Here is a 16,643-nt window from a genome sequence, read left to right on the forward strand (position 1 = left end):
TAACCAAATATAGTTTACGATACAAAGATGTAGATCTTAACTTGCATGGATACACTAATTCAAACAGGGATGGGAATTTTGTGGGTCGGAAAAACACCTTGGGATGTTGTTTGGGTTTAGGATCAACTATGATATCCTAGTTCAGTAGAAAGCCATCATCTATGGCATAGAGCTCCACAGAAGCAGAGTAGATTGCAACATCTATGGGAAAACCTTAGCAATATAGTTGAGAAAACTTCTACTTGGATTATTTGGGAAACCACTAAATCCCACCACCATCCATTGTGACAACCAGAGTTACATAAAACTCTCCCTGAACCTAGTATTTCATAACAGGTTTAAATACATTGAGATACCATATCACGACATTAGAGACATGGTGGAGAAAATTGTAGTTGAATTGAAGTATGTCAGTGCAGACAACCAAACTGCAGACATCCCCACCAAACCTCTTGCAAAAGCAAAGGTAGAATACTTCAAAGGTAAGCTTGGTATGGTTGTAATTACTGAGAATAAGCATTGACATCTTTGATTATTGTACTAATAAAATATTTGTATTTTCATCATGAGATTTAATTTCATGATTCTTTTGGGGCCTATGTACATCATGAAGAAATGACAACTTCTAAATGATTATAACTTAAACTTCTAAAATTATTGCAAGGTGACAATCTTACACAATAACTTGATCTTCTATCATGATGGATATCATATGGTTGATATCTAAGTAGATCATGATAGATTATATCTTGTAAATCAATATCAACTGAGAGATAGATATCGTCACATATATCTACAAGTTGTATTGTATAGATATATCATGGGGGATTAATATTTGTGAGCAAACCCCATTATAATGTCCTTATGGTAAGTATCACATGGGTGATACTAGTGCACATACCTTATGGACATCTTGAGTTCTTGATATATATATTATACTCCTAGCTAAGAGGAGTGTTGATGATTTTCTAGCTTCAGTCAGATAAAATATATGTGACTGATTACTATTTATATCATTCATAGAGATGTGTATACATTTAGATATAATAGAGAATGGATCTTTATTATATATAAATATATTTAATTGAGAAATTTAAATATAAATATTTATGCTTAAATTATTATGAAGTTTATGATAGAGGAAATTTTACTTGAGTTCTTGATATATATATTATACTCCTAGCTAAGAGGAGTGTTGATGATTTTCTAGCTTCAGTCAGATAAAATATATGTGACTGATTACTATTTATATCATTCATAGAGATGTGTATACATTTAGATATAATAGAGAATGGATCTTTATTATATATAAATATATTTGAGAAATTTAAATATAAATATTTATGCTTAAATTATTATGAAGTTTATGATAGAGGAAATTTTATATATATAATGAATCATATTATTGTTGATCACATATATTACAAATAATATTAAAGTTGACCAAATATTAATGTTGACCGAACTATTATTCACTTCTCTTGAGCATCATGGTGAGTTGTTATTCACTTCTCTTGAGCATCATGGTGAGTTGATTGTACATATCGACGGAGTCAATTCATGAGAGGGCATGTGGAGTCAATTCATGAGAGGGCATGTGGAGCCATGTCAACGAAGAGACATGTCTCCATGTAATGTGGAGGCATGTCCCTCTGCAGACATGTCCCCACATCCTCAAACAGAGATATATATAAAAAGACCGAGATGATTGATATACAGCAACACGTAAACATATAACTGTCTCCGAGAATTATCATCATCTCTGGCGATAATAACAGTAATAGCAAGTTTCTATTACAAATAAGTACAGTCCGTACATATTAATTCATCAGAGATATAGTTACAAGAATTATTTTTGAGACATAATATCAGAAATTATTAATTATAAAATTAAAATTTATCTCTAATATATTTGATCCAATTTAACACAAGGCTATCATATTATATCAAGATAAGGAACCACGAAAGAAACCCAAGCATAAAACAAGAAAACTAGTTCATGGTTCAAAAAGGCGAAGGTATCATATTTCCAATTCAGATCCACTGTTGGCAAATGCAATAGAGAGCAAAAATATTCCCTTAACAATAATAAAAGAAAAAGAAGAGCTATCATTTGAGTACCTAAAAATATTTCGGAATAGTGAAGGCCTAGAATACTTAAGGCAGTGACTAGATCTTTTCAAAAGAACGATGAAGAGGATGACAATTCAAGAGAAAAGTATGTTTGTTGGGCAAGCATTTATTAACTAAAATTGATCATGTAAAGATGAATGGTTGTCTTTATGATTCAAGAATCCCTATTAATGCAATGATGTCTTAAAACAAGGATGAAAATACGAAAGTTAGCAAAAGGAAATAATCACATTGATATCAAGAACCATGAAAGGAATCTTCAAGTGAAGGTGAAAACATCAGTGTTACCGGGAGACACGTCTCCCCCCTTCCGAGACACGTCTCGCAAACGGAAACATGTCTCCGACACCTTTGAAGTTTCCAAAGACTTTGAGAAGAGTGTGAGACTTCATAACAGAGTCTCCGAAAGTCTCTACATCTCCAAACCAAAAAAATGGAGTCTTCCACGCATCTCCGCCTTAAAAATAAATTTAAAACATGGTATTATCATACTAGATACTAGATAGATTCTGAGTTTTGTTTACACTTCAGTTTTTCGTTTGCATATCGGCGATTTAGCATCAAACTATATATGGCTTGGATTAGCTTTCAAATAATATTTAAGGTTTCACTTTCATCTTGCAGCAGTTATTCTTTTGTGCTAAAAATAATTACAAAAGGGACTCGCGGCAATAGCAATTAATATGTGAATCATGAGGATGAGTTAAATACAAAGGAGAAGAAATAGTCAAAGGCTCTTTAAGTATCACATTACTTGTATTTGCATAAGTTATTGGAAGGTGACGATCTTACAATAACTTAAATCATGATATACATTTTATGTAAATGATGAAACAAATCATGATAGACTATATCTTGTAAATCAATGACTAAGTGTGTTAGATGTCATTCACTTGACGATCTATGAGTTGTTTGTATAGAATCTAGATATATGATAGGTATTTGGTGAATATTATGTGATGATATTCTACAGGCCATTACCTTATTGAGTACTTGGTGAATATCAGGTGTTGATATTATGTAGGCCATTACTCAAAGTATTTGGTGAAAATCATGTGTTGATATTCTGGAGGTCAATACTCATGATATCAAATGTGATATCATTAAAATGCTGGAAATCATAAAGGTAAAAAAATGTGATACAATAGAATGCAACGATAATATTATTAATATAGCAAAGTCAAAAAGGTCAATGAAAAATTCAGTGATCAGCACAGCAACATTTTTCTTAAGCCAGCAAAGTTGATGGATGCAAAGGATTATGTAAAGTCAGTGATTCATAAAAACAGCAATAATCAGTCAAAGTTCTCATCATCCACATCTTATTAAGAGCAGCGCTTATTGATAGAGGAACAACAATTAATGGAATGAGCAGAAGCACTTATATGTGATTGTTTCAGAAAGCCATCAAAGAATACAGTGATTTATTTCATTAGAAATAATATTAATTATTATAAAAGGGCCATAACAACAGCTATGGTTACAATAGTTCCTTCCTTATGCCAGAACACAGTCCCGTGACAGTACAATCTACAGATGCCTTGTTCAACTTTAGACAGAGTAAACAATCAATTTTATAAGAATGGTTGACATCATATATGCGATATCAAGCATAAACAGTGATGCAACAAGTATATATGCCCAAAGAAAATAGTGATTCTATAGCAGTAACAGCATCTTCTAAGGATGTCAGAAAACAGTCCCATTACAGTACAATCTACAGATGTCTTGTTCAACTTTAGACACATGAGTAAACAATAAATTTTGAATGATTAGTTGACTTCACAAGCATAAACAGTGACAGAACAAGTATATATGCAGTGTCAATGAGTTCATCTATAACACAGTGATCAATCTAACAAAAACAGCAATCCTATAGCAGTAATGGTATCTTCTAATGTTCTAGAACAGTAATCACAACGATCCTAGAAAGAACTGCGGTGTATCCTACAGCAGTGATGGCATCTTCTAATGATGTGATTAAGTCATAATGGATTAAAAAACTAATGACTTGGTCTAAGGAATTATGTTTATGTTCTAATGCACACAGCCATTGTATGAGTCATGTTTGCCAGAAGAAACTGCCAACTTAATCTATTATTTGGATTCAATGATAATGAAATCATATAGATGCAATTTGTTAGAAGAAAATTAAGCTATTAGTATTTAGTGAACCAACTTGCAACCTTCTAAAGCTAATGAATAAAGTGATGCAAAGAGTTGTATTCAAGAAGTAATTAAGCAATTTGTTAATAAAGAGATGGTATCAGTGGTTAATAGAAATGACTTGTCTCCCTACGTAAATATATATATATATATATATATATAGAGAGAGAGAGAGAGAGAGAAGTGTGTGTAGGATGTGGTGTGAATTTATATCAAGGCAATTTGATATACACACCAAACCCAGAAAATATGTGTTAAGCTTATATGGGAGTTTAATGCTGAAATATAAATCAGACAAGGATAGTTTTGAAGATTCATTACAGATATAGAGTATTATTGGAATTTCATTCAGGCCTTGATCAGACTTGCACCAAATTTAAAAAGTAAGTTTATTATCAAAATTTGTGCCAATATAGTGACTCCATCATCAGCTGAGACAACATTGTCAAGGCGGAATTTCCAATTTAAGTGAAGTTGGAGATTTTCTTTTAGGGGTTGGTATTGTAGGTTGGTGTCTACAAATTGTGGGGGTTTGTGCTCATGTAGGTTGGTGCCTACAAACAAGTTGTACAGGAAGAATTATAAAAAAGCATCAATTTGCCATGGTTTTCCTCTCATTTAAGTTTCCACGTAAAACAGTGTTATTGTGTTCTCATGTACATAATTGTTAAATTTACTAATTCATGCTATTATGATAAATGAAGTTTAAATTGGCAAAATTCACTTGTTATGCTGATTCACCAACCCCACCACCCCCCCCCCCCCCCGCCCCCGCCACTTTCTGTATAACTGTGTGCTCTTCAGCATATGAAGAACTATTTGAATGGAACACAACTTATACAATCATGAAGAGACCATATAATTGATGATCACTTTTAACCTAAGTAAATATCTTGTCATTTGATTCCCTTAAGTTTGAACACAGGAAAGGAGCTCGTCAACGAGGACTCAAATTTTCTGGATGGAAATCTTGCAATGGTTTAGTTTTTCTTACATGAAGCAGAGCCCTAGCCAGAAGCTAACAAATACTTACGGTAGCACATTTAAGTCTCAATTCCTGAAATACGAGGGAATCTAAAAATAAAAAGTAAATAAAATGTAAAAAAGTTAGATAGCTTGACAAGGCTTTGAGAATAGTGCCAAAATTAAATGACAACAATTAAGTGTGACAAGGCTACTCATTATAACAGTTCAGGTCAAACATTTTCCTAAACGAACAGGCCTCAGTTAAACTTTTCACACTCCTGCACATAAAAAAGGCAGTAAGATGGATGTAATGAGAAAATCCACTAAGGTGTTGTGGACATTTTCACCAATGACCCCAAATTAAGACAAGTGTAACAAATTAATTCTAACGATGGTTACACATGCAGTTTTTAGTTGTTACAACTAAAAAACTCAGATGCTACAATCTAACCACAAATAAGTCTCAAAAAATGTGTCAACGCAGAAATTCAATTTATGACCAATCACTGTTACATGGACAAACACTTATCATAAATACTGATACTAAACTCTTGAGTAGAGGTGTGCTCTTATAACAACACAATAACATAGACCTAACCTTGTTTGTTTCAAGTTAAACTCTCTAGGTATGCAAGAAAGTGCAAACAGTCAATGCCAAATATCACTAGTTACGACTAGACCACAAACTCACTGTATTTGGTTGTTACCGACTGTATCTAACAGACGCACTCAAAAGAAATGTTGTGATAATAAAACAATGGAATAAATAATACATCAAAATTGAAACAAAGATTACTTACAGGATCACGGTAAAGAGCATATACTGGAATCTCCTCACGATTAAGGAACATTGCCTCAGCTACAACAGGTCCTGAGTTTACAAAACAATAAATTTGCTTGTTGAAACTTCAAGTTCATAAACATTAAAATAGACCAAATTGGAGTTTACCAGCATAATCAGAAGAGATTAGTTCAATCATTAAAAGTATTTTGATGGAAGCAAAATTTGAATCATTAAAAGATTATAGATAATAATATGGACCTTTCAGCTAACATCCCATTATGTAGAATTTTGAATCAAATGGCATATTCATTCACAATTTTTTATAAAAATAATGATCTGAAAATTGCTAAACCTGAGAGCTTTTTACGAAGCAAATATGATTCATCAACCATAAAAAATGTCTCACAATTACACTGTCTAATTTGCTTTAACAGTTTTATTCTAGTATATTATTTCCGGTGTTATAATTTGGTTACTCCCAAAGTTGCTAGGCTTTAAACATATTGATGTCGGTACATCATGTAAAACCAATTGGGACCGATTACTTACTGACTTGCTCTATCAGTATCACTATGCATGCAATAACTACTTATAAAGACTGAAAGCCCTTCTGACTTGTTCTATCAGTATCACTATGCATGCAATAACTACTTATAAAGACTGAAAGCCCTTCGCCCAATTTAAAAAGCCAAATGTATTACCAACTTTTGATATCTTCAAAAAAAAAATTATTGAGACCCAATAAGTTGTCAACTTCTCATATCATTGAGAAATGTGTGTAGGTCAAACCAAACTACTTTAGGGTACTTAATCCTTCACATATTGGCTATTGGTGTAAAAACATTAAAGGTTTATATTCATTTCTATATGATATATCTATCATTTGGGTAGTGATTCATAGTCACCAAAAACCTTGTTCCAAACTTTTTCTTTTAAGTCTTTAGAGGAGGTTCACAATAGATCATGGAACCTAAGACTCAATTCTGACATGATCATGGTAATAGATCAAGTAGATGAGACTCCCAACAACTCAATGCATTCCTGAGGTTGATTCCACATCACAAAGGTAACACATGGGAAGTTTCATCACTTGGCTCATAGCAAAGCAAATATTAATTTTGCTGTTGGCTAGAAGTCCTGATTCATGAAAGATCCAAAGGAGAGTATACAGCAAGTGGAAACATAGATCTTCAAGTGTATCAAGGTTACCTATGAGCTTAGTATTAATAATTATAGTAAAAGGTGTTTTGAAAATCTCCAGAAACAAATGAATAATGAGATAATTTATTTCAAGGAGTACAATCAAAGGCAGAAGACAATTCACTATTAAACTGTGTTTTAGGTTGTAGCCTAGTTAAAATTTTAGCTAAACCTTTGAACATTTTTACACAAAACTGAAAAAATAAGTTAAAGTTTATATATGAACATCTTTGTACAAGATGGAAGATGACTGATATGAAATTGAATATTTTTACACAAAATGAGAAAATGAGGATGCAGAGTTGAATATTTTTACAAAAAATGAAAGAATGGTTGACGTGAACTGGAAATCTCTGCACCAGAAGTGAAACGGGTTGATGTGAAATTGAACACAATTAGAAGATGCTTCAATGAAAAATGCACGGAACAGAGGAACTGAATTGAAGGTTGCAGGCCGCTCTTTGTGATAAATCAAGAAGTCAGAAAATGCATAGACAAAAGAAATCCCTCTAGGCTTTGTATTGCATAAGCAAAAGAATTGTGTCAATAAAAATTGAGTACTCAAAACAATCATATCAAGAATTCAAGTCACTCTTTGATGATAGGCCGCTCTTTATATGACTCTTTTGTTCATTTAATTTTTCCTTGAGCTTCAAAAAAAATCAAGCAAACAATAAAAAAAAGTAATGAGCTTATCTGCATGCTTAATGGTCCATATTCTCAAGTCAACAAAAAATTATCTTAAGTTTAATTGAGGTTTCAGGCTAAATAAGCAGGAGAATCATCCTATCGAGGCTTTGGCAATTCTTTGATAATTGTATAGAGATTTCAGGTTGCTCTTAATGATATATCATCAGGATGGAAAAATCAAGTACATACATATAAGTTTATAATCGTATTTAGCTTTCAAATTGATTTAGCAAAAGGAATAGAATTAAGGTTTTCAATTGCATATTGTGAAAATGAAAAAAATGTATCCTGGTTTCACATTGCATAAGCAAAAGAAATGTATTAAGAAATAGTACACGCCAAAATTTATAATTGAAGCCCCAAACTACATTAGCGATAAAGTTGCAATAATAAAAAATACGCGATCCGATTTATTCTATTGAAATTTTGGATGGCACTGGCAAAAGAAATTGCACTGAACTTTCGAAGTGAATTATAACACGTCAATTGAGAAAGCAAGAGAATTCTTTATAGATATTTTCGAATTGCAGAAAGAAAAGAACTGTAAGAGATGCGCCACTCTTAGAGTACCACATCTCTTTGTGCGGTACTCTAAGAGATGCGCCACAAAGAATGTCACGGAAACTTAATACAATTCCTTAGTTTACAATTTTTACAACTGAAGATTGTTTATCACAAAAACTAAAGATTACGAATAATTAATCCCACGGATACTATGGAAAGCAAAAGTTGAAGTCCATAACCGACCATTTTTAGAGATAATGAATAAGAGATTGCTGTGGACTTACCGGGCTTGACGACGTGACGATTAGTAAGAATAATTCCGCGGATTTTATCCACAATAAAGCCGGTGGCGAAGCTCACGCCGGCAGACTCTGTATCGAAAGCCCTGGTGGCTGTTGTTCTGAGAACCACCACAGCAGGCACAACTGCGCTCAGTGCCTTCCGCCAATCCTCCGCAGTTGCCAGCCCCTGCGTAGCAACCGGCCCGTCGATTTCCATGCTGAAATTCTTCTTCAAACTTTGCTGGTCCTCTAAAGGACTCGCAAATTCAGACATTCCTTTTCCACTTTTCTTCTGATCAAACCCTAAAACAATTCAGTCTTCTCAAGAAAGTCCGTCGTGGCCAAAAGAATCTCAGATAAACTAAGTTCAAATCCCCGGAGGATTTAAAGTGACAAAAAATAGAGAAAATGCCTCCCGGAAATGCTTAGAACCCCGCAGTCTTTCAATGGTTCCCTTCCTCCAGAGAACTTCTGCTAAGAAAAGAAAGGGAAAGATTAAAAATAGAGCACAGGCGAAGTGCTCCGACAGGCTTTTTCGCTGTTTTTTTTTTATAGTTTATTGCCAAAGATAATTAACCGCGCTGTTAGGACGACTAAAATGTGTCGTCATGGTGTTTGAGCAGAACGTTGATTTTTATGAGAATGTGAGAGCAGCGGTACAAATGGATAGTTTCTATTGAAGCGCTCGTATAGAATGCTATGTATTATGTAAACGTGACAATACTTCGTTAGCGACGGTAACTGGTAAAATCACAACCCGTAAAAATAAGGGGTTAAAATTTTATGCACGCCGCCGCAAATATTATCGCGTTCCTGGTGTGCACATCATGCATGATGTCATTATTTCCTTTTATTAAGGAAGAAAATATCTTACAAAGTTTGTCTGCTTTTATTTGTTATTTATTTTCCACTCGTGTATTTGCTACATGAATATTTTCTTCTCCATTTTTTCTTATCCATTAATTTTGTCAAATAATTGATTTCCCTATGCTACATTGTAAGATTTCATGTTCTAACCCAAAAATTGTTGTCTCAATCTAGGAGGCTCTACAAGTTTGTACACTTTGTGGCAAGTGAAGAGTCACTTCATCTTCATCATAACATGTATCATCCTTTGTTGTTGTCTACATGTTCTCTTTTGTCTTGGTGCTTACATGTTTGGCTTCATTGTTTTCTTCTATTTGTTTTGCTTTTATTTTCTATGGTTCATTTTTTTTTTATGTGGATCACATGTGTGGGGTGTCTTGTGCAAGCATGTTGCCTTTAGGGTTCAGCTATTGGTTTCCAACCCTATTTTTAATCCGCTTGAGATTTATGATAGCAATAGATGATGTGCTCCCTAGTAACAACGATGAAGAGGTTTATTAATGTAAAGAATTTTAATGTTGGAGAGAGAAACTCCAAAAATTGCAAAGAAGGAAAAGCCATCTTATAAATTGGTTGTGTGTAGGAATTCAATTATTGTGTGTTTATCATCTGTTATTTTTAATGGAATCCTACTCAAGCAGCATGAAATGGTGTAAGGGGATTATTAGTAGCCAACAATGATAGAAATAGAGATGGAAGTATCGTCGAAACTCGAGACCTATGGGGGAGGAAGTGATGAGTCCTTTATCTCTAGCTTGAAAACTCTATCACTTTCTCCCAATGAAGATATGGTCAAGACTATTGGAACATAACATTCTAGTTTGTGAAATTTAACATTTTTCTTTGTTTCTATAGATAGCAATTCTTTGCCTTTTCGAAAGTATTTTTATGATTGGTTGGCCAATGTGTAAGTGTTAGGATTAGTGAGATAGAAATAAAAATTACATGCAAATATAACCAATATCAGAAAATAATAAAGCACATAGAAGAGAACACAACACACAAATATTTAACGTGGTTCACCCAATCCTTGGGCTACATCCACCAAATAGCGAGTCCAATTTCTTCTTATTATCCAGTGATTACAATTTGTAATCCCTTACGGCTCAATACTAGTGCAAGAAGCTATTATCTCATCACACCTAATGAAATCCCTAACCCCGGGTTATTTTATACAAGATTTTTGAGGGCTAGAATAATTACAGCATGTCAGCCCTAGGAAAAATAGCTAATAAAATAGCCCCAAAAAATTTTGATCTCCCCCACCTATATTGGGGGCTGCTGCCCCCAAACCCTTGCTCAGGGCTCAACCTAGCCCCAAATCCTGACGAGGATACATGGTGAGTGTATAGTACTTTCCTGATCAGTCACCACAAGCTAACACTAAGGAAAAAAGATGGGGATTTATGTTAGTTTTTCTTGGTATTATTCAAAAGGATTGATTGATGTCTTTTCTGTAAACATGTAATATTCAAGATAGTCCTTAAAAGGGGTTTTTGGAGCGTAGGGCAATCTCTATTTCATGTTTTTCCTTGCCAAATTGGGTGGAATTGAGAGGGGTTTCAACCAAAATTTTGGCCTTTTATCCCCTAGTTTTTTAAGCCTTTAGGGTTGGTTTTATAGGTGGAAGACTCAAGAGTCACTCCTCCCCACCTAAATGCCATTATTTTGATTGCTTTGTCTCCTAAAATCTCTACACTAGAAATGATTTCTTAAAAAAATGAAGAGGACATTTATACTTGGGAACTTGTTGTGCTTGGTGATCTTAGTGCATATTTTCATTGTAAATTAAATGGACACATTAGACAATATCACTCACTCATCTCTTAAAAATGCGTAAAGGGAAATTTTAATGTGGCCAGCTCTAACCCTAATTTTGGGGCAAAGCCTAATGTGAATAGTAAGAAGAACAATCAAAGAAATGTTAAAGGAAATTGTAGTTGTTGATAAAAATGTAAATATGGAAAATGTTAATAACATGGAGTTATGGAATTGATATTCTTGTTCATAGCAATGTTGGCTCTAAATTTATTTCTCTATCCAATCCTTTGTTTGAGGAGGATCTTGATATTATCCCTACAAATGGCAATTAGATTATTCCTCCTTCCTCCATAGTTAGTTGACAATCAAAATATTCTCCTCTTGTTGATAATGATACCCCCATTAGAAAAAATACTCAACGAATAGCCTCTTGGAGACTATTAATGAAAGAGATGAAAAACTTAGGAACTCCGCAAAAAAAACTTTGGGACAAAATGGTCCTTCACCTAGTCATATGGAGTTTATGATTGAGGAGGCTCCTAACTGACAAATTTTGCCTTATGTACCAGAGTCTTCTATGATAGATAGATTTGATAATTAGTTTAGTGAAGTCACCAATAAGAGTTATAAGAAAGAGAGGAAAATAATGAATAGACAATCTCTATCCAATTTGGCAAGCAATGGTAATAAACATAAGAACATACCTACCTAATAGTTTTACTAGGTTATATAAGAATCATAAACCCTCCCAAAAATAATTTCTATGATGATTAACATAGCTATCTGGAGTTTTTGAGGGTTGGAAGTGCTTGATAGAAAGTATGTTGTCGAAGAATAGTGCAAAAAATTATAGAACAAAGACATTTTATGTCTTTAGGTTATGCTAAGATGGTTAGGTTACATGTTGCTACCATTATAAAAAAATTATGTGACCAAGCTACCTACTTTGTTTGAGAACATGGGAAAGGTAAAGGAGAAGTTGTTACTCTTATTGGTCCTAAGTGGGCTAATAAGGTTGATTCATTTGTGGTTATGCCCTATCATAGAGCCTTTTGGGTTACATTCAAATCTAAGAAAATAAATGTTGGTGTCTGCAACATATATACTGCTAATTATTATAGAGACATGGTTTCTTTTTGGGATTAGATGGTCACATTCCTTCCCAAGACTCATTAGATATTTATAGAAGACTTTAACATTGTGGAGAACAGTGAAGATAAATGTGGTGGTATTAGACATTCATGGAAGGAAAATGAGCATAATTCTGGGGAAATTTTAAATAATGCTTCATTTGGTTGATCCCCTTGAAAGAAAAAAAGAATCTTTAGATATAATTTGGTATACTTGGTGCAAAAATCAAGTGGGGAGCCAAAGGGTATATTGCAAACTTGACAAATTTTAAGTTGACTATTCTCCTTTTCTCATTCTAGATATCTAATGGGTTTTGTAATGTTCCTATCAAAATAAATATTTAATCAAACCATTGTTAATGGGTCGATTGATTTAGTATATCTCAGACCCATTTTTATTTAATTGCTTCCATAAGTAGGTGTGGACGTCGGCTATCTTTGTAAATCCTTAGGATTTTTCTCTGACGGGTATTTAAGTGTAGTGCCTGCCCCTAGATCGCATTTCTGTTATCATTGTCAAATTCTTTTAGGTTGATTTTATGCATTGATTAGTTAGAGATACTAGATTTGTAATATTATGATATTATTTCATGAGTTTGATTACAAATGTATTAGTTATTATTGCTTATTCGATTCCATTCATGTGTTATTAATGATGTCTTAATGATTCCTAATTAGTAAATGTGGTTTCTTTTGTAACAATGTTAACGTGATGTCTTTAATGATGATTATGTTGTATTGATAGAGATGCATTATTATATGTATGCATTTGATCTTAGATTTGTGATTTTTACGATACTTACCCCATACTTGCATGTGTATGGTGTACGTGTTTATTTTATCTTTCTGTCTGACGTGTTTGATGTGGTTAAGGGAGGGAGTCGTAGTCACCTGCTAGTCGGGATCTACACGATGAACCACTCCCCGCCATTGTCTGTTTAGTTTAGATATATTATATACATGTACATGCTCGTCTTTTATGCAGGATGCAGGTACCGGGCATCGACTTCCCTGAATTGCCAGGATGAGCGTGCCCTATTACAAATACTCAAATGGTGAGAATGGGAAGATAATGATCAGGTCCAATCCTAGCCATAGCCTATAATACTTGTCCTGCAAGGAGGACTCGTAATGGACTGTCTACCCTTTTTAAACCCGTTAGTATTTTGTGTGTATGTTGTTTTGTGAGTGTTTGATGTATTTTCTATTAAATTAAGTCTAATTAAAAGATCAAATTAATGATGGAAAATTATTATGATATTATGAATATTTAATTATATTTAATTAATTGAGAAATTAATTAAATATAAAGAATTAAATTAAAGATAAAAGTTTTAAGATTAAATTTAGAACATGATAATATTTATTTAATTTAATAATAATATATTTAGAGTTCATTTTTAAATAAATGCTAAATATTATTGTTATTTAAGTTAATAAATATTTATCAAATTAAACGTTCTAAATATATTAAAAAGTTAAATAAAGTTTAAATTTAGAACGTGATTATATTTATTTAATTTAATAATAATATATTTAGAGTGCATTTTTAAATAAATGCTAAATATTATTGTTATTTAAGTTAATAAATATTTTATCAATTAAGTTTCTAAAAAAATGAAATTAAAAGTGAAAAGATATTTAATTATCATAAGGATTATAGTTCGCATGATTTATGCATGAGTTGAAAATAAAAGAAATTAATTTAAAAGATAAAAACATGTGAACTCGAATAAAGATATTTTAATAATGTGCACATGAGATTTAAAAAGTTATAAATTGATTTAAAATAGAAGTTGAGTGAAAGTTAAATAAAGTAATTTAATAATTCACTTAAAGTCCATGAAGGAATAATAAAAGAATATTTTAATTAAAAGAAAATTAATTGTGCATGAATGAATTAATTAAATAAAGTAATTATTATTTTAGAGTTGTGGAGATAGAAACCCTAAAGGGTAATTAGATTCTATATTAGAGGGTTTTGGGGTCATTATTTGGGGGAAGTTTTTCAGACACAAGTCTCAGGCTACACACAGATTTCAGGGCACACACAGGTTTATGGTGGGCAACTTGAAGGGTTTGGAAAGAAAAGAACTTTACGTGGCTTGAAAGATTTTGCTTGCGATAGGAATTTGTATCTAATTTTCAGAGGTTAGCATCAGATCCAGGTAGGATCTCGTGGTTTAATTGTATAGTAGTTTTCACTTTTCAAACTTCTGTCTGCTCCGTGTCTTTTGGATGTGATGTTTTCTTTTTTGGTATGCAAATATTTGTTCTTGATTGAGAAATATTTGTACATGGATTTAGATGGATACGTAGCTGAGTTTACTTTAGAGGGTTGTATTCTAAAATGAATAAGATTTTATGAGAAATCAGACAAATACGAGAATCTATTAGATAATTGAAAGAGGGTTTGAGGTTTAAAAGTAAATTTAATTGAGAAATTCGAATGTTAGACAAACCTTTTTATCGGATGGTTGAAAAAAAAATTTGAAAATTGAAATAGGACTTTGTACATTATATATTTATATATATGGTTAATAGAAACTCTTCTATTAGACCATAATTGCAAGATAGGCTTAAAATATATATATATATATATATATATATATATATATATATATATATATATATATATATATATATATATATATATATATATATATATATATATATATATATATATATATATAATTTAAAATTTATGGGAATGGTTTTATTTATATTTCATATAAAAAAAAATTTAATTAAAAAAAAAAAAATATATATATATATATATATATATATATATATATATATATATATATATATATATATATATATATATAATTTAGGGGGGGAGGCAAGGCCACCACATCCCTACCTCCCACACCCTATCCATAGCCTCTAGGGCTGAGCGCGGCAGACATGACTGCTGCGCGCGGCAAGCAAGACTGCTGCTTGCGGCAGCAGTCGTACCTACGACCGCAGAGCAGTGCAGGCCGACGGGCCTTAAAACACGTCCATTCTCATTATTTTATTTTGTTTTTATTTATTTATTATTAAAGTTTATTAATATTTATTAATATTTAAAAATAAATTTTACTTAAACTTTGTTATTATTTATTAATGTATTTCTAATATGATAATTTTATTAATATTTAATAATATTTTATTAACAAGTTTTTATAATGTAAATTATATGATTATTTAGTATTTGGTCTAATGAATTTTATTATGAATTTATTAACATTTATTATTTTTATAAATGAGTAAGATTATTTTAATTTTATATTATTAATTAGTTTAATTAAATGAAATTTAATTAAGATTAATTAATATAAGAGAGAACTTAGTAGAATTCAGAATTATTTTAATATTGGCTTTAATGAAATTGAGATAATTAATTTTATTGGAAGAACAATCATTATTATTTTAATAATTAATTGATATTGAATAAACAGATGGGTTATTGGATGGAATGAACTAAGAATCTTATAACTTGAAACGTATATTAAAACGTAAACTAAAACTTTACCTGTAACCCTATTGTGTCCTTTTAAATCAAATCCAATCTATGAAACTATACTGTTTTGCTTATATTGTCTATGCTTTGGGTTTTTGGTGTTGATTAGGTGTTGACCAATCTAGGACGTACACCAGAGGTTTTGTAAGATTTCTGTTATACCATTTATGTGGCTGGATGTTATGATGTGTTTTGTGATTCATATTGGAGATTATATTTATGATTTTTATTTGTGGAGCTTTTTTGTGTACTAGAATGGGAAAACCATCTTGTTATCAGGTTGCCTGTTAAGGAACCGAGTTTGATCTTTATGGGTGTTGTGGTATGGGACACAACTGTGTTTTTATGTGCTTAGGAAAGGTTGTCTAGGTATGTGACTTGGGAGTGGCTTGCATAGGGGTCCGGGACCCAAAGTGGTCAGTACCAGGGTAACCTAATGCAAGTTATGTAATAAGTGATAATCTAGTAATTAAAATTTTTGGGGGGGGGGGGGGGGTAAACACACTAAAAAGATAAGTTAGAGATATTTGATCTACCCATGCCTTTAGTGCTTGTATAGACTAAGGATGGGGATGAGATGAGTGCCTCGTCTTCTTGAGAGGGCTTTCTAGTTTCCATATGTGTGATGTTGAGGGTCCGGGGTTCATAGTAACTAG

General features: G+C 32.3%; 1 protein-coding gene across 7 annotated transcripts in view; it reads right to left on the reverse strand.

Moving 5' to 3' along the window:
- DEG7 (DegP protease 7) overlaps positions 1-9,457 on the reverse strand; it is a 249,233-nt gene extending 239,776 nt beyond the window's left edge. For all 7 annotated transcript variants that reach the window (XR_016361753.1, XR_016361754.1, XR_016361747.1 and 4 more), the window contains exons 1-2: positions 8,728-9,457; positions 6,066-6,136 (exon numbers count right to left, since the gene is read on the reverse strand). Coding sequence is in view for 2 of the 7 variants with exons in the window: in XM_089817752.1 (XP_089673878.1) it covers positions 6,066-6,136; positions 8,728-8,998 (342 nt within the window). In the remaining 5 variants the exon portion in view is untranslated. The remainder of the gene's footprint in view (positions 1-6,065; positions 6,137-8,727) is intronic.
- Between the last annotated feature and the right edge of the window lie 7,186 nt (positions 9,458-16,643).

Source organism: Cupressus sempervirens, chromosome 1, assembly GCF_028749045.1.
Source record: "Cupressus sempervirens isolate cs-2001-9-10 chromosome 1, ASM2874904v1, whole genome shotgun sequence".
In the NCBI taxonomy this organism is placed as follows: Eukaryota; Viridiplantae; Streptophyta; class Pinopsida; order Cupressales; family Cupressaceae; genus Cupressus; species Cupressus sempervirens.